General features: G+C 40.4%; 3 protein-coding genes and 1 pseudogene across 3 annotated transcripts; 3 read left to right on the top strand and 1 right to left on the bottom strand.

Moving 5' to 3' along the window:
- The first annotated feature begins 224 nt into the window (after positions 1 to 224).
- Positions 225 to 2,319, top strand: LOC139636075 (solute carrier family 22 member 7-like; annotated as a pseudogene).
- Positions 2,320 to 3,558: 1,239 nt separating this feature from the next.
- LOC139637121 (solute carrier family 22 member 7-like) lies at positions 3,559 to 7,270 on the top strand. Its single transcript, XM_071505671.1, has 9 exons — positions 3,559 to 4,071; positions 4,273 to 4,376; positions 4,469 to 4,623; positions 4,790 to 4,958; positions 5,118 to 5,241; positions 5,818 to 5,927; positions 6,012 to 6,226; positions 6,389 to 6,497; positions 6,641 to 7,270. Exons 1-9 carry the CDS (start codon positions 3,691 to 3,693, stop codon positions 6,849 to 6,851), a joined length of 1,578 nt encoding a protein of 525 aa, XP_071361772.1. The 5' UTR covers positions 3,559 to 3,690; the 3' UTR covers positions 6,852 to 7,270.
- A 376-nt stretch (positions 7,271 to 7,646) lies between these two features.
- LOC139637118 (ATP-dependent RNA helicase DHX15) lies at positions 7,647 to 15,945 on the bottom strand. Its single transcript, XM_071505665.1, has 14 exons — positions 15,767 to 15,945; positions 13,616 to 13,958; positions 13,323 to 13,516; positions 13,043 to 13,202; positions 12,003 to 12,221; positions 11,733 to 11,900; positions 11,541 to 11,627; positions 11,200 to 11,349; positions 10,926 to 11,034; positions 10,642 to 10,833; positions 9,534 to 9,656; positions 8,838 to 9,028; positions 8,225 to 8,394; positions 7,647 to 8,098 (listed from the first exon to the last, which is right to left on the bottom strand). The coding sequence occupies exons 1-14, from the start codon at positions 15,829 to 15,831 to the stop codon at positions 7,981 to 7,983; spliced, it is 2,289 nt and encodes a 762-aa protein (XP_071361766.1). The 5' UTR covers positions 15,832 to 15,945; the 3' UTR covers positions 7,647 to 7,980.
- A 615-nt stretch (positions 15,946 to 16,560) lies between these two features.
- Positions 16,561 to 18,486, top strand: LOC139637122 (extracellular superoxide dismutase [Cu-Zn]-like). The gene is made up of 2 exons (XM_071505672.1): positions 16,561 to 16,727; positions 17,629 to 18,486. The coding sequence occupies exons 1-2, from the start codon at positions 16,714 to 16,716 to the stop codon at positions 18,263 to 18,265; spliced, it is 651 nt and encodes a 216-aa protein (XP_071361773.1). The 5' UTR covers positions 16,561 to 16,713; the 3' UTR covers positions 18,266 to 18,486.

The raw sequence follows: 18,486 nt of genomic DNA, 5'->3' as shown, positions 1-18,486 counted from the left end.
ATCTTGTGTCCTTTGTGATATTTTTTATTACTCTCTGAGCTTCACTCCAAATTGGAAGTGTTGCATTACTTATTTTCGGGATGGAGTCATTGCGATTTTCACTCTCACCCCTGCGACATCAGTTTTCTGGATGATGGAGCTGTTTTCAGGAATTTATCCCTTGAAGAGAAGCCTGTTGTCAGTATTCCAGTTGAGGAGGATGGGACTCCTCAGGCTCTTGTCAGATGTTTGAAGAGCTTCGGTATCAGCTGCTGCTCAACTCCTCCAATATTACTGGCCTAACCACAGTGTCATGCCAGAATGGATGGGTGCACAATAACACCACCTTCAAATCCACTCTGGCCACAGAGGTGAGTTTTATTTTATTTTTTATTTTTTATTTTTTTACATATACAAAGCATTAAACAAATACCACTTCCAAATTTAACTTTATTCTTCACTTTTTTATCTATTGTCTTTGTTCATTCAATAGTGGGATCTGGTTTGTGATAAGAGAAGAGTGAACAGAGCCACAGCCATGATATTTTCTTTTCTTGCCTGGAGCAGCAGTATTTGGATATCTTAGTGACAGGTGCTCATGTCTTCCGCTCTCAAATCAGACACCTTCACACCTTTACTCTACTTCACTTGGGTTTTTTCACACAAATACATGAGAGTAACTCATACATTGAAAACATGAATAGAATTATTGTGATTATAGTTTTAGTTTGCATTAGACGCCTTGCACTGAGTCCAAATGTTGTCCTGCAAGGTATCAGCTATGCAAAATTTTGTTATAGATAGTAGTGGAGCCAGTGCAGTTGTGACCATAAAGCTGACTGAAAACCATACATGGACCATCTATTTTTCTTTTTCACACTGTAGACACAGAAGGAATATATTGGTATAGCCAAATAAAGTGCTTTCACAACTTCTTCTGAACACATTGTGTATTATCCAGGATATTGGATCAAACAAATTATTAACCAATTACTTATCTCTAATTTTTTTGTCTCACAGGTTTGGCAGAAAAAGAACACTTCTGTTGTCCTATGTGATGACCACAGTCTTCCGGTTTGCAAGTACTTTCTCATACAATATCACTGTTTTTGCTGTCATGAGGTTCTTCACTGGTTTTTCGAATTGTTTGAATATAATCACCATTGCCCTTTGTGAGTTTTATGTTATATTCTGTCCTTTATTTGTGTAATTTTTGGGAAAACAAAACAAACATTAGTTCAGCTGCATGTGGTAAATTTTCATAATGTAAAACTTTGTGCCTGTTGTGGCCTATTTTGTGAATGACTGGAGGTATCTGACTGCCACAGTAACTGCCCCACTGTTTCTGGCAATGGTCTGTTGCTGGTAAGGCAAAATCACTTCCATACAGTTATTGTCCTGTATATTGGCATATACTGTAGTTATCCCATAAATATTTGCCAGTTTTGTGTCAATAAAAAGCATTTTTGTAAATTCAAAACAATTTCACAATTTTTAAAGATCCTGATCCACACTTTTAGTTTTGATTAGGCAGGGGTGTGACTCATGAGTTTATATGAAAAAATCTGTCCTTTATCAAAATAAATTTTGTTACAGGTGGCTCCCTGAGTCTGCCAGGTGGCTTATAAGCAATGGAAAGCTCAATAGTGCTCATTATTACCTGAGCAAGTCAACCACAGAGAGCAGTTCATGGCTGATCTAAAGCCCAAGGTACAACATTTTACAAAATCTGTGTTTATTTCCAGTCAAAATTTGATGCTCGTCACTTTTCCTGACTCTGACCAAACTTACTTCTTTTTACTCTCCAGATCCTGTCCAAAGTAGTACTTGTAGAAAATGAAAACAGAAAATATTCCTTTTCGGATCTTGTGAAGACTCCCAGAATGAGGAGACTAACTCTACTTACTGGCATTGTGTGGTACTGTACTGTATATATGTAGGATTGGTCTTATCTTCTAATTCTATCTTCTAAAGCTTACAAAAAATGTATAATTTGTTATTGTTGCTCAAATTGAGAATGGTAAATCTTTATGAGTAGTAGCCCTTACTTATTATGGAATCAGCTTGAATGTCAATGGGTTTGGTGCGAACATATATGTCACAGAGTTCGTCTACGGTGCAATTGAAATGCCAACAAAAGCATTTATCTTTTTCCCCTTAAAGACAATAGGTCAAAGGTTGAGTCAGGCCAGAACACTTGTTCTGACTGGACTGTGTATAATCTGCAAAATGTTTCTCCCTCAAGGTAAATGATCAATGTAAGTGTGTGACTTTTTGAAAAACTGAAGTTCTATTGGATTTAGATCTGGTGATTGGTGAGGCCACTGATGTACATTGAGCTCATTGTAATGTTCATGAAACCAGTTTGAGATGACTGCTAGAAGTAGTCATTAGAAGAAGGGCAACTTGTGGCTACAAAGATGATATGATAAGATCTGCACATGATCGGCAGCAAAACTCAGATTCAAACAATGATTGATTGGTGTTAAGGCACTCAAAGTGTGCCACGAAAACATCCCCAACGCCATTACCACCACCAGCCTGGACTGATGACGCAAGGCAGGTTGGGTCCATCCAGTCACATGGACCCCACCATCTGCGTACCTCAGCAGAAATCCAGACCTGGCTACATACTTCTGTCTTCAACTGTCCAGTTTTGGTGAGCCTGTGCCCACTGCAGCAACAGATTCCTGTTCTTGACTGAAAGGAGTGGAACCTGATGTGATCTTCTGCTGTTGTAGCTCATCTGCCTCAAGGTTTGACATGTTGTTCATTCTGAGATCCTTTTCTGCCTACTACATTTGTAAAAAGTGGTGATCTAAGTTACCATAGCTTTTCTTTCAGCTCCAGCCAGTCTGGCTACTCTCCTCTGACCTCTTACATCAACAAGGTGTTTCTGTCTGCAGAACTGCCAATCATTGAATGTCTTTTTTTGTTTTTTGTCTTTTTTCACTTTGTTTTGTTTTTCACACCATTCTGATTAAACCCTACAGACTGAAAATCCCAGGAGGTCAGCAGTTTCAGAAATCCTCAAACCAGCCAGTCTGGCTCCACCAATCATTCCACGGTCAAAGTCACTGAGATCACATTTTTCCTCATTCAGATGTTTGATGTGAACATTAACTGAAGCTCCTGACCTGTCTCTGAATGACTGTATGTATTTCCAGCTGCCATGTGATTGGCTGATTGAATAACTGCATGAGTCTGCTGGAGGGTCTCCTCTCAGTTTGACATGATCAGGATACCTCCACAGGGAAACAGACACATCATAGTCAGATGCGCAAAACTACCACCTCATGGCTACTTTTAATCCAGTTGTCTGAGCTTGTCACCGTTCATCTAAGGGTGCATCCAGTCACTTTGTGAAGGATACTCATTTTGACTACTTGCATCCACAGTCTCATTCTTTTAGTCACTACATGAGCCATGACCAGTAAATGATGAGTAAATGATTCATTCCAACAAAGGGTGGAGTGAGGACTCTGCTTTAACTATTACCACGAATGCGTCACAGCGACCCAGACAAGTTATTTTAGTGGTAAAATATTCACCAATTTCACCTCTTGTCATAGTAAAACACCAAAGGTTGCCTTGTTGGGTCTTTGATTCAAGTTTGCGGTTCACTTCTTTTTAGTGTACACGCATGGATGTATGAGCATTTTTTCTTTTTAATTTCAAAGGAAGACATTCTGCACACAGAGAGAGGCCACAATGAAGTTTGAGAATGTCCTTGCTGATATCAATGGATTTGGAAGATTTCAGATAATGATCATTGTAATCAGCTTTATTGGCCGCTTCACACTGCCCTGCCACTTCATGCTTAACAACTTTATAGCGGCTGTTCCCTCTCACCACTGCGACATCAGCTCGCTAGATGATGGAGATATTTTTAGGAATTTATCGCAGGCAGAGAGGCTTGTTGTCAGTATTCCAGTCCAGGAGGATGGGACTCTAAGCTCCTGTCAGATGTTCACAGAGCCGCAGTATCAGCTGCTGCTCAACTCCTCCAACCCCACCGACCTACCCACAGTGCTGTGCCAGAACGGATGGGTATACGATAACACAACCTTCAAATCTACTCTGACTTCACAGGTGACTTAGACAACTTTTTATTTGTACATATATAACTAAACAACATGTATTGTGTCCACCATCATATATATATATATATATATATATATATATATATATATATATATATATATATATATGATGTTTTATGTTTTATGTTTTATGAAGAAGTCACTTGTGTTAAGAGTGAACTTGTTCTGTCTCTTTATTTGCTCGTACAAGTGGGACCTGGTGTGTGATAGAAGAGGAAAAAACAAAGCAACTGCAACCATCTTCTTCATTGGAGTGATGTTTGGAGCGGTGACATTTGGAAGTTTGAGTGACAAGTATCACAATTTTCAACTTTAAAAAAATATGATTACCGAGTGTTTCAACCAATCACAAATATTAACTTTGGAGACTTCCTGCCTTTCCACAGGTTTGGCCGAAGGATCATGCTGTTGGTGTCGTATGTGTCTGGGATGCTGTTTGCCATTGCAAGTGCTTTTTCTTCATCCTATGTGATGTTCGCCGTGCTGAGGTTCTTCACTGGGTTTTGCATCACTGGCATCGTCATTGTCTCAGCAGTCCTTAGTAAATAATTTCTGCTCTGTTATCTTAACACATCACCTCAGAAGCCCAGACCACAAAATGCAGGTCCATAGAAAAAAAAAGATTAGAAGTATTGAAGTCATAGAAAAGGTTTTTTTCTGACATATGATCCTTGCAAAGTAAGTGATGAGATGTTTGCTCTTTGCAGGTGTGGAGTGGGTGGACGTTGAGCACAGGAAACTGGTGGGAGTGATCGACAGCATGTCATGGACATTTGGGAACACAGTATTTGCAGCTATTGCCTACTTTGTGAATGATTGGCGGTGGCTGATTGTTAGTGTCACATCACCTCTAATCTTGGCCATTGTCACGTGGAGGTATGACTCTAAAAATGAGAGTGTTACGTCAAACAGACTTGGCATTCATTTAGTGAGGTTGTGGCTGGTTATGGTGTATGTTTTTAATTTAAATATGCAATAGAAGTTATTGCCGTGTAATACATTAGGACTAAAAAACATCTTTGCCTTCAACATTAGGTGGATGCCAGAGTCGGCTAGGTGGCTCATTGCCAATGGAAAGCTGGAGCAAGCTCAGATGTATTTGAAAAGATGTGCCACGATGAACCGAAAAGAGGAGTTAACTCACACACTTAAAACAGAGGTTAGCATGTTGCACAGCAGATGACTGTTAAAGCTGGAGTGCGGGACTTTTTTATATAAATGAACATTCAAGACCTTGGCAAACAAGTTCACACTATGTTGATTAAGCCTATCAGCACCAGGTAAATCTCTCTGTATTTCACAGTATACTGGAGTTTTAAAATTTGGCGTCTGTGGCAACATTCACTTGTGCACTTGTAGCAATACATTTTACCTCAGCCAGCAATAAATGGTTTGACAGAGCTGAAGATGGGAGCTAAGCGTAGCGACGAAGATGGAGTAGGCTACGGCAACTAGGAGTATGGTGGAGCTTATGGCGGAAAAACCTAGGAAGTGTCCAAGAAAAGTTTCTGATGCTCCAGGTGAAAAAGAAACTCTTACTCTCACTTCCAGAGGGGGGAGACAAATGTTCTGCACTGCAGGTTTAAATCAAGAGAACTAAAAATCAACAAAATAGTCTTGGGCCTGCAATCTTCCAGATAACAATTACTTTTGTGCTATTATACTTTTATAGTTATTAATCCTTTAATTGTTTATCAGATGGCTCAAGGAATAATGCTTCTTTGCATTCTTTCAGACACTATCCACTATTGTTGTGACAGAGAAAAGAGATCGGACCTATTCATACCTCGATCTGATACGAACGCCCAAGATGAGGAAACTGGCCCTGCGCACTGGCACAGTGTGGTCGGTATTCCCACCGCGAATTGAGTCAATGGATTAAGGTTGTAAATCATCATGTTCATGACTTTACGCTTTCTTTATCTCTAGGTTTTGTGTGGCAACTACGTTCTATGGCATCAGCTTCAACATCACAGGCTTTGGGCTAAATATCTATCTCACTCAGTTTACCTACGCTTTAATTGAGCTCCCAGCCAAAACATTAGTTTACTACTCACTGGATAAGATTGGCAGGCGACGCACTGAGACGGGATCTCTGCTGTTGGCTGCCGTCTGTCTTGGAATCAACATTGTGGTACCTAAAGGTAATCTAGATAATTATTCATTTCAACAGACTTCCAAGCCTTAGATCATTTTGATTCAATTACAGAGTTTACATTCATTGTTAACCAGAGTATATAAGGAATTCTAGTATTTTCATCATGAAAATCTGCTGAAATAATAAGAAATTTATATTCCTCTCACAGATATGTCTGTTGTGAGAACAGCGGTAGCAATCGTTGGAAAAGGGTTTTCCTCAGCATCTTTTGCAACAATTGTGCTCTACAGCTCTGAGCTCTATCCCACTGTAATAAGGTAACTGTGCATGCCTTTCTTTTTAACTTTGTCCCAACAGCCTCTCCTATATCAACATAGCAGGACAATGGATAGGTTAGTTTTTTTTTTCTACCTACACAAATCAAAATCATTGTCAAGGGCAATGTCTATGTTTCTTACAGGCAGAACGGTATGGGCTACAACTCTTTCATGGCTCGACTTGGTGTAGCTGTGGCTCCTCTGATCCTCTTACTGGATGATATCTGGAAGGAACTGCCCCAAGTTGTCCTGTTCTGTGCAGCTACAGCCGGGGCTTTAGTGGCAAGAATGCTGCCAGAGACACGCAACAGGTGCCTGCCAGAGACCATAGAGGATATTGAAGAGCAGTGGTAGTAAACACTGTCACTGGTGCACATTCAGTTAAGCATCTGTGAATGCATGTGCAGTTTATTCTTGAAGCAGAATATATAGATTGTTTGGCTGGTTGGAAGAGTGTGTCTTCCATTGTTATGAGATCTTGACCTCTACATTTTACGCTGTAACCCAGAGGATGGGAATCACTTTAATTAGATAAATTTGCATCACTTTACTGTAAGTCCCATACTTAAACATAACAGTAAGCAGATTTAAGTTAATTTCACATTGTCCAATGTCCTTCTAGCATTCGACTATAGTGTAGAGTGTTATAAACCATTTATTAAATGCTCGTAGACTGTTTATTCTGTAAATGATGAACAGGGGAACTTGAAGTAAAAGGGTTACCAGTGAATTATATACAATATGTGCATTTGTGATAAAGTCTTTTAATGAAAGTGGCTCAGATGTGATTTTGTTCCCTGAAGATTTGAAACAGAAAACACTCAATATTTTATCTGTACAGTGGATTACATTATAAACTGAACTCCATGTTGGGTTATACAAAAAAGGTAAGTTGATGTGACAATCTGGCTGCTGAGAATTTTAAAGAACCAATATATCAAGTATCAATAAATTGGTAATCTGTATGACAAAGTAATATTATGTACTTAAACAGTATAGTGCCCATATTAACCTGTATATTGGTTCTGTTTATTTACTCAAATATTAACCAAATTTATATCTCAGCACAAAAGTGAAACATCAAAACTCTTGTATGGACCAAACAACTGTTGCAGTAACAGGTTCTACTAATTAATATCTACACAGAAATTAAGTCAAAGCTCCTTTATTAAAGAAACAAAGCAAGCACAATTCTGTTTTATTCAGTAATCCCCTAAAGGAAAGTCAATCACATCTAAATGACATGTTACTGATATTCCTTTTGAAAATCTTTTATAGCCAGGTCTAATATTCGCTGCGGATATCTCATCTGACAATACACTTAGTTACAGAATTAACATTGATGGGAAAAGGGGAAAAAAAAGAAAAAGCAAACAAATTATAAAAATCAAAATGCCAAATTTTAAACATTAAGATACAATGATACAGAAAGATCTAAAACTATAGTACGCAGTTGTTTTCCAGGACACTTCTTGGCTATTGTTCAGTACTGGGAATACTCCTTGCTCTCTAGTTTGGCAATGATTCGCTCCAGCTGTCTTTTTGCTTCACATTGTGGGAAGTTACTCATGTCATAGTACTGGGGTGCAATCTTCACCAGCCTGTAACCAAAGAAAGAGGAACATGAATAATTCTGTGAATGAGATCATGTACAATCAAAGCTCACTTACAGTGATTCATTGTGAGGAACCTGTATTCGTAAAAAGTTCGAATTGCTGGACACGTACCACTCTGGCTTGATGTCTGTGCAAGTGCGGATGTAGTTCTTGGTAGTGAGGACAAATTCATTGTAGAGCACCCACTCGGGCTTGTGGTCCAGGACTGTAGATGGGTGAAGCTGGACCACTTGGTTATCTTTCACTGTGAGGTAATGACCTGTGCGCTCCAAATGAGCCACCTGCAGAATTGAGCAAAAGTCAATGTAAAAAGAACATGCAGAGGGACTTTGACAAGTTAGTGAACAAACTGATCGCAAACTGTGGTGCACATTTAAGCATATTCTTCTAAATACATCTTGGAGTCCCCTTGTTTAATATCTATAAGCAGTATATAAACACTGTTTTGTTGTTTAGGAATGCATTAGTCAACAACTACATCTCCTGTGTGCATCCATAAGTGGAAGCTCCTGTATAAACAGATAACGAATCGTAAAATACAGTTGTGAGGTACATACATCAACATAAACACATTTTCAAAGCGATGTTATAAATGTTGGAAATTACCGTACACTTATAACCTCTCAAAAACGTCATTATTTTTACTTGGAACTACATTATAGTGTGTATTTATTAAATGTTTGTGTACTGCCTTTAAATATTGCAGGCACCCTGGTGTGCTCACCTGCATGAAGAAGCCGGTGCAGAGCGCCTTTCGGATGTTGATGTAGTAATCTCTGCTGGTGAACTCAGTGCTCCGACGGGGCAGGTTGAAGCGGTCCATGATCCTGGACAGCTGCTGCCGCACGTTGTCGGCAGACATCAGTGAACGGTAGTTGACAAAGTTGTCATAGCACCACTGGTTAGACTCGTGGTCTGGAAAAAGTATCACAGCGATTCAGAAATTTAGTTAAGTGTCAGGACTTTACACTTTCAAAATGGGAAAGGGAAGCTTTTGATGTTATTTTTTACAGCAAACTCAGAGCTGCACGAATCGATAAGTATGGATAAAATGTACAATGTAAAAAAGGTCACTTGCAGAGAGACAGAGAATTATTGACCAAATGTGGTCTATGAAGCGATTTGGTGTGTTTTTGGGCAATGTTTGGGCTTTCTGGCCCCCACCTTCACTCTAAACGTGTTTTCTAGCTGTAGCTGAAGCTAAGGACATAGTTTCCTCATGAGCTGGTTTAGACTAAACACTGGACTCAAAATGAATATTCATGTTACTGTCTGCTTATTTCAGCTTGTTCTGTTGCACCCAAAGTAGCCATAAAGTCAATAAATGCAGCTTCAGTGTTATTAGTGCAAGTGTTTCAGTGTTGCAACATGATAAAGGCAAAACACAGGAACACAGAGCAGAACTCAGACTGGTGCTCACTTTGTTTGAAGGCGTGGTAGACGTTGAGCAGCGTCAAGTGGTCTCCGTCGATGTGAGCAAACCTCATCTTGGACTCGTCTGCTGCCTTCTTAGCCTCGGTGGGGCGGACAAAACACTGTGGGACTAAACAAGGTTGGTATGGGCCCCAACAAAGCCGCCCATAGGGATGAGTCAAACATTCACAGAAAAATGGAGCAAAGCCTATGATGCTAGGGCACTCGACACTGCGTTGGGACAGGGCAGGACCACAAGCTCTATCAAAGGGGGCTGCAGTCTTTTCTCATGGTCATTCCCAACTGTATTGGCTATTAGCTCGTAGAGAGGGGGTCATTTAACCACATCTGTAAAACAAGAGTTTTCACACAACTACAAAGTGTTAGGCACACCAGCAATGTTTAACTTTTCAAGATTCAGAAAATTAACTTGTTGGTATTGAGACACAATGGGTTTAGGGCTTTAAGAGAGCAGATAATGAAAATACTTACAGGCTACACATGATTACTATATAAAATAATAACAGTAAAAATTCACAATGCATTATTTCAATGAAAAGAAAATTCAGATACATGTCACGAATATGAAAAAATTTAAGTGGTGCCTGCCCTATCCACTAAACATACTGTACATATTATGGCCATAAATTAAAACCTAAAATTAACAGTCCAAAAAAAATTGACTGTCAGACCAAGGAGAGCTTTAATGTTTCTCTTCCTGTTTCAAAACTCAAATATTGTTTCATCAAAACTTCAAATGTTGCACAACTCTTAAATAAACTACACACTATTCCCCAAACAATCTCAAATACCACGTAATGAGGGCATTCAATTGAATTTCAATTGAAACTCAAATGGTCTGTGTGCATTTTAAAAAGGAAAAAAAAATTGCCACCAAGAAGCATTTTCTTACGACACTGGGCCACTACTTTGTTGCTATATATTTACTTGAGATATTGAGATTGAATAAATTTTATGTACTAAAATGCTGCACACAACTACATTCTAGGTGGGACACTTCTTTTCACCACCACCAGTGAAGAGTTGTGTTTTTAACCCCAAGAAACTGGGCCCACAGAAGGCAAGGAAGATGTCAGCCCAGTCCTGGGCATTACCTGACAGCATGGCAGTAATGGAAAGGATCTCATTAGAGCAGTTAAACTCGCAGCTGGCAATGACCATCTTAGCCAGCTGGGGGTCCAGCGGAAACTCCGCCATCATGGAGCCCAGCTCCGTCAGGTCACCGTCATCGTTGAGAGCTGCGAGGTAATTCAGCAGTTCAAGGGCCCTCATCAGTGTTTCAGGAGCTGTGGTGGGAGCAAGGGAGGGTCAGGGTCAAGGTCATGCCCAACTAGTGACCTTTGGATGTGTTGGTATTCTTTAATGCAGACTGACTCACCAGGTGGATCCATGAAGTCAAAGTGCACCAGGTCATCAATACCGAGCTTTTTCAGCTGCAGCACAACAGATCCCAAGTTGGATCGAAGAATCTCAGGGTACGTGTTATCCTGGAGAGTGATGATTACCATGTTAAATGCATCGAACAATATAATTGTATCTGATAGTATAATTCTGGGGAGGTAAACTACATGGAGCCAATGAAAAATTGGACCGACACAAGTATGTTTTTGAGTGTTTTTTGGCCTCCTGTTCGCGTAACTGTGGTGACTTGCCTGCATCTCTGTTTTGTAGGCCTTTTCTGTGTAGAGGCGGAAGCATTTTCCTGGACGTGTTCTGCCAGCTCGTCCTGCCCTCTGCTGGGCTGAAGCTTTACTGATGGCCGTGACGAGCAAAGACTCGACCCTAATACGAGGATTGTACACCTGGACGCACATTTGAAACAATGGTTACGCCAAATAGACCTGAGATGTGCATGTTTTTACATTGTGACCACGAAAAAAGGGACCACTAGTGAGCAAGAAAACATATCTAAATTTATACTAACAAGTATGGCAGGATGACGCTAACCAACTCTACGATTTTATATAGGAAAAAATATGTAAGAGTAAATCACCTTTTGTTTGGCGAATCCAGGATCAATGACAAACACCACACCGTCAATTGTCAGTGAGGTCTCAGCAATGTTTGTTGACACCACGACCTAAGAAGAAGAAAACAACAACAGTCTGTCAGACATCTATTATCTATTATCAATATCTGATCCTGCAAATGGATACACCATGGGAAGTTGTTTTTCAAAATGTACCTTTCTTCCTATTGCGCCATTGGGCTTCCTTGGAGGAGGAGGCTCAAAAATCCTTTGCTGCTGCTGTGGTGGCAACGTGGAATACAGTGGAATGATTTTTATGTCTCCAACTTCAGGTCCAAGGTCATCTACCTCACGCTTGATCCGTTTGCAGGCCTCATCAATTTCCTGAAAGCAGGTTAGAGTTCATTTTGCTGTTCAAGACACAGACTGACATGACAATAATGAGGCTTCCAAATGGACTAGCAATATCAGTGTCACAAGTCTTACCTCTTGACCAGTGAGAAAGAGAAGGCAGTCACCTTCATCTTCCTCACACATATGAATCTGGATGACAGTGCGAATTGCTGCCTCAAGGTAGTCTCGCTCAGGCTCAGGGGTGTAGAAGATTTCCACAGGGTGTGTACGCCCAGGAATAGTCAGCAGGGGACAGTTATCGAAGTAGATCTGGAACTTCCCGGCATCTAGTGTGGCACTCATCACTATCACCTGTCCGTGAAGGAAACATAGCTCATGTTTCTTTTTCTAATAATATTTGCTTAAAAAGGACCATAACCACAGTGTTTTCTGAGTTTTAGCCCCTAACCTACAAAACATACTTTACAGTTTTGTTGACTATTTTCAAACATATAGTCATTCACTTCTATAAGGTGTTAACATCTATTAGCAAATTCTAACTTAACTCTAATTTAAACTAGTGAATATCAAGTTTCCCTTAATTTTTGTTAATGCTCCACTGTCACTTGGTGGCAAAACAGTGTCACTGCAGACTGATTTAGAAAGAGTGGGCTGTGATACCTCACAACCACAACTTAACTTTCACAAAACTTGATGCAAACCTGAAGAGCAGTATGATGGTTTACACAACTCAAGCAAGTTTCAAGGGTCTGCCAATACATTTTCATATCATATATAAGTTAATGGAAACCGGTTTGTGCCTTGAAAAAGTGGGGAAAATACAAGAAAATTTCATCGTTTGCTGTAATGTAAAATATATATGATTATTGTAAAATGGCCGCCAGATGCACAACCTCTGATATGGTCCATCAAGCATCAGTTACTCTGTACTTTTTTTTTAAATTTGTTTGATCAAGAGGAACAGAAACTATTATTCTGTAGGATTCCTCATTATGTGTGACTGTTTATTAGATGCAAATAACTGCCCTGTTTGTCATTCAATGAACCGTCCTAACCAGATGGTGGATTTATTTTATTAACAGCCATTATTTTTTAAAAGCACCTGGCACTAACATTCACAAAGAAAAAGGCAAGAGTAAATTTCCTATTTTTATTCAAAAATGCACAAATACCTTCAGATCCGGTCTTTGACGCACCACCTCCTTGAGTACTCCCATCAGGATGTCTGTGGCCAGAGTTCGCTCGTGGGCCTCGTCCAGAATGATCACACCATATCGCTCCAGCAGCGGGTCGTTCATAGCCTCTCTTAGTAACATACCATCAGTCATGTATCTGTAGAAATAACAGACATGATTTGTTAGATCAAAACATTCTGAATTCAATCAAATAAGGCTGATTGCTCTGTCTCTATAAAAAGCTGTTAGTGTGCATTAGCAGCCCTGAATCACTTACTTTAGTATAGTCTTGGCAGAGCTACAGTCCTCAAATCGGATGGAGTAACCAACTTCCTGTCCGAGCATAACGTCCATTTCATCTGCCACTCTTTGAGCCACACTCATGGCTGCCACTCTCCTGGGCTGAGTACAGGCCACTGCTCGCTTGGGACCAGGCAAACCTCTCACCATGTCCACACACCATTGTGGGATCTGGAGGTTGAAGCAAAGGTTATAAAGGTTTTAGTATGCACTACACATGCTTTTAGTGTCAAGCACATAATACAACGGTTATTTTCTGGCATTTCAGACCTGTGTCGTCTTCCCAGAGCCAGTCTCTCCAACAAGTACAAAGCTCTGATGACGTGTGATGATATCGCTGAAGCTTTCCTTGTACTCCCACACTGGAAGCTGTAACCTCTTCTTCAGGATCTCGTAGTAACGCGGTGTGTGGGGTAGGTTGGTGAACGGATTGATCTGCTGGTGCATGACCATCTGCTTGACGGGGGTTAAGGCTGGCCCTGCTGCTGTGCTGTTAGATGGCACAATAGAAGGCTTCGGGTCTCTGTCCCGGTCTCTGTCCCGGTCCCTATCCCTATCTCGGTCCCTGTCCCTGGAGCGGTCCTCACGGTCTCTGTCACGATCCCGGTCTCTCCTGTCAACATCAGGGCAGTAAATCATTATGAACATTTCCCTTCAGAAATGTTCAAGTAATCATTATGAAAATATAAGTATCAGTAGAAGCTACACTGTGCTGATGTCACATGTTGACAGTTTGCAAGCCTTTACCTCAAAGGACAACTCAGGACAGTTATGATGTGCAGCATTTATGTTTGTTTGGATAATAGAGCGTGCAATATTCTTCCTTTTCAACAAAGATCCCTTAAAATCACCTTTTCAGTGATTGTTCAAACTTATATACCTGTGATATACTAGTATTAGCCAATACACTGGCCTGGGTGACTTATGGGTTGGGCTCTAATGTAAACTTAGTTGCCAGTTTATGATGTACATCAAGCTAAAAATAATGCAGTCTACTACAACAGCCCAACAATACATTTCACTTTTATAAAGGTTATATTGGTAAATGGCTGCATTCATGTAGCACTTAATAATTTGCCTCACATTCACACACTGATGGCAGAGGTGCTGGCCTCACCATCAGGAGCAATTTGAGATTCAGTGTCTTGACGCCTGTGACAGTGGGAGCTGGTGATCAAACCGCCTATGATTGGTGGATCATTTATTTAAAGCAGTTTAAAATAAAACTTAACATTACTACATTTGTGCATTTTTTTTTCTCCACTTCCTGACAATTTATAGACCAAACAACTAGTTGCTTAAAGGACAAGTTCACATCTGTCCTACAGCAATAGTCATCTGTCCATAAGAACATTTAAAAAGGTTCAGCTTGCTGTAATCATTCCTCCTAATCCTACTGGTCACTACAAAATCCCATCATAATGCAAGTGGGGGGGGGGGGGCAAAGTGCGCAACCCCTCCTTTATTTGAGCAAAAGTGTATTCCACAGTTTTGCTGAATTTAATTTAAGGCCTCAGCAGTCTGAATAAGACAATTCAAGTAAGTGTCTTTCAATTGTACAGCTTTCAGTACAAGTTTCCCTCTTTTAGTCAGTGTCCTTCCACTGTGTGAAGACTTTTACACTAAAAAGACACTATTTTTTTTTTTTTTTTTTTTAAGAGTACAGCCACTTCATTTGGTCAACTCAGAGTGCTGCAGTCCCGTATTAGCTTCAGATTTAACGTGCATTATGAAGGGACTGTTTTTAATGACAGATGTGAACAGGACGAAGTGATTATAGTTTACAAAATCTGTTTCGATGTTAATATTATTTTAAGATAGACTGGAAAACCGATTAATTTATATCATGTACAAAACTGTTGGCAGATTAATCTATAAGAAAACTAATTGTAAGTTTTTCTGTTTGACTGCCGTTAGCTAGCATGCTAATGCATTGGTTTTGTCAACAGACCTTGGTTTGATAACTTTAAAGTGTATCTAGATAGCCGTTTGTTCCGCAAACCAAATCACAGTCCTTGCAGCTAGTTTTACTCTCTGTTAATCAGTTTATAAAGGCTAGCTGGAGCTGTTAGCACCGCGCCGAGTAAGGTTAGCCCCACACACACACACACACGTGTCTCAGCGGTGATGGTAACGTTGAGGCTTCGTGCGCTAGCTTGAGCCGACGCCAGCAGCTTTTATTACATTAACAACAAATACATTCAATACCGTGACATTGAGATGGTGCCGAGAGGCAACGGCTAAGACCAGAGTTTGAACAAAAAGAGACAAGGTTACATTATTTTACATCCTTTTTTTTTTTTTTTTTTTTTTTTTGGCTTATTTTACATCCATGGTTAGCCAAGTGAATTAGCATCGGCTAACTGTCGGTTAGCACCGGAGCGGTTAAAGCAGACATGTAAACTGTGGAGCTTCACCTACCCGTCAGACCTCTTCTTACTGGAGGAGTAGTCATCGCCCAAATCCAGGCGATGTCTTTTGGACATCTTTGGAGGGATAAAGGTGGATTATCTTCAATCAATCAACGCGAACACAATTCCGCCGGGCGATTTGCAACTAACTTGGTTTCCTGATTCCTGTGCTGGAGTGTTTTTCTTCTTTTCACATTAGTTTTTACAGACTTCACTTACCGCCGCCTGCTGGACTGGAGGGTCCACCGCAAGTGCCCCCCCCCCCCCAACCCGATTTATTTCATATGATCTGAGTTTACATAGTTTGATTCATCGTAAAATTGTTAAACGTTTGTACCAGTTAAAGTAAAATCTCAACAATGTTGTCAGCCTTATCTTAAAGACAAAAAAAAAAAAGTTTAAAAATTTTGCTCATATGTGAAGTTGTGTTTTATCATATCGCTTCTTTTTCTGTGTCTATTATTCGTCAACACAGAGAAAATCCAGTAAAACACTATTGTGCCATCGCAGAACCACTGTGAGGCTGCAACCAGTGATGTTTCTCATTATCAACACATCTGGCAATGTGCGACAACAGTTGATTCCCATTGTCAAAAGTTCAGTCCACGTTAACATTATAACATTATATTTGTTCAAATAGTCAAATAGTCTCATCTGTGGGTTAAATAAGGAGGAGAGTTCATCCCAGGCCCGATCCGCAGCAGGAAATTCAGCCGCACATGGACGGAAAAAAACAGTGAAAAGTAAACACTGCCAACTTCATTAGTTAACATAAAAAAAAAACAAAACAGACTGTCTGTCTCCAGGGAAGATCTGCTCCACCCTCAGCAGGCTACGCCTACTGACACGCTTATACAAGACTTATACAACATTTCGCATCTTGACTCGTCGGGCGATAAAAGCAAAGAGTGAAACCCGTAGTTTATCCGTTTTTTGCAGCGTTGTCTGACCCGGACCATGCCTTCGCACAGGTAAGTGGACTGGGCTCATGTGACGGTATCTGAAGCCTGCGCCGGGGCCTGTGTTGGTTAATCCGCTTCATTTAAACGGGATGAAATACTGCGACATCATGTTTTTCCAGTGGGAAGAGCAGCCTGCGCGTCTCATCTGACCCCTTCTTCTTGTTTCGGGCTAAACATACGGCATATTCAATGTCCTGTTTTTTTGCATTCAGTTTAAATGTGTCAAAATGAACAAGTATAAGAGTGACATGCAAAAAAACGGGCATGGTGAGAGGTGACATTCACCTGAGCGCTCCGGTGCAAAACATCTGTGCTGCTTTATACATAAACTCTGAGGTAAACGTTGTACCTTTTTGACTGAACTACCTTTACAGTTGTGGAAATTAACTTACTACTTATTACAGTATATTTAACCACACCAAAATACACTTTTTAGGTACTTTACATAAATTATTCTTGTTTCCCACTCCATCAAATTGTAAAGGGAAAAATTGCACTTTTTACTCCATTAGATATTTTTGACAACAAAGGTTTTGGCAGATTCATATTTTACATATAAAACACGATGACCTTACAAATAGAATAAACCATCCAACTATGCAGTAAGTATTTAAATGAGTTAATATAGTACCATATGGCATCCTGAAAGGAGATTTTATGAGTGGGTTAATAATGCTCAAGTGCATTTTTCTGGTAGCACATCTGTACTGAGTAATGCAGGACATTTACTTGTAAAAAAAAAATATATATATATTTTCACAGTGTGTTGTTGGTGCTTTCACTTATGTAAAGGCTCTAAAAAAAATACTGCAGTCATCTCTGTAGGTTTACTTGTTGGCTATTTTCATGCAAAACATATGGCAAGCTTATTAATCTGATGCATTGTCCTTATAATTTTAATATCTTTCAGGTCAATGCGTCTATTGGAAACGGCCGTGTTGGTTTTGCTGGCAGGCTGTCAACAATGTGTTTCAGCTGACAGTGACATTTTGGCTCCACCAGAAGTCTCGCAGCACAATGGCACCATGTATGCAGTGTGCAAAATGAGACCCAGCACCGCACTACCTGCGGGTCTGCCTAAAGTGTACGGTCAGGTGCTGTTAAAACAGGATTATCCTCATGGAAAACTCCAAGTCCGTCTCCGTTTCAGTGGCTTCCCCACAGAGGGCAATCCAGAGCCTAGAGCGGTGCACATCCATCAGTATGGAGACCTGAGCCAGGGGTGTGACTCCACTGGTGGCCACTACAATCCACATGGTGTACATCATCCAAACCATCCAGGAGACTTTGGGAACTTTGAGCCCCAGGAAGGAAAAATCAATACATTGATAGAATCTGAGGCAACACTGTTCGGGGAGTTTTCTGTGATCGGAAGAGCAGTGGTGGTCCATGAGAAGAGAGATGACTTAGGGCGTGGTGGAGACGCCGGGAGCCTGCTGCATGGAAATGCAGGCCGGAGGCTTGGCTGCTGCATCATTGGGATTGCCTCTCCCAATCTCTGGAATATGTACCATAAGCAGTATAACAGGCGACTGAGGAGATATTAATCCTAGAGTAGTGGTATATGCTTTACATCAGGTTATTGATTTTGCCTTTGTATTCATGCCGCCATTGCGTTCTGTGTCTGATACAAAGAAAAATCAATGACTCAATCACATCCCCACCTTCCAAACATTCAGCAGTAGTTTATCAGATTCCGTAGGAACTTGCCTTAAGAGCTCGACCACCACTTTGGATGAAATTAAATTAAATTTTGGTTCCCAAAGGA

Source organism: Trachinotus anak, unplaced genomic scaffold (genome assembly GCF_046630095.1).
Source record: "Trachinotus anak isolate AG129_WGS33_773 ecotype Australia unplaced genomic scaffold, CSIRO_AGI_Tana_v1 ptg000019l, whole genome shotgun sequence".
Taxonomy (NCBI): Eukaryota; Metazoa; Chordata; class Actinopteri; order Carangiformes; family Carangidae; genus Trachinotus; species Trachinotus anak.
Note: the sequence above shows the minus strand (reverse complement) of the source record. Positions and strands in the feature narration are given on the sequence as shown.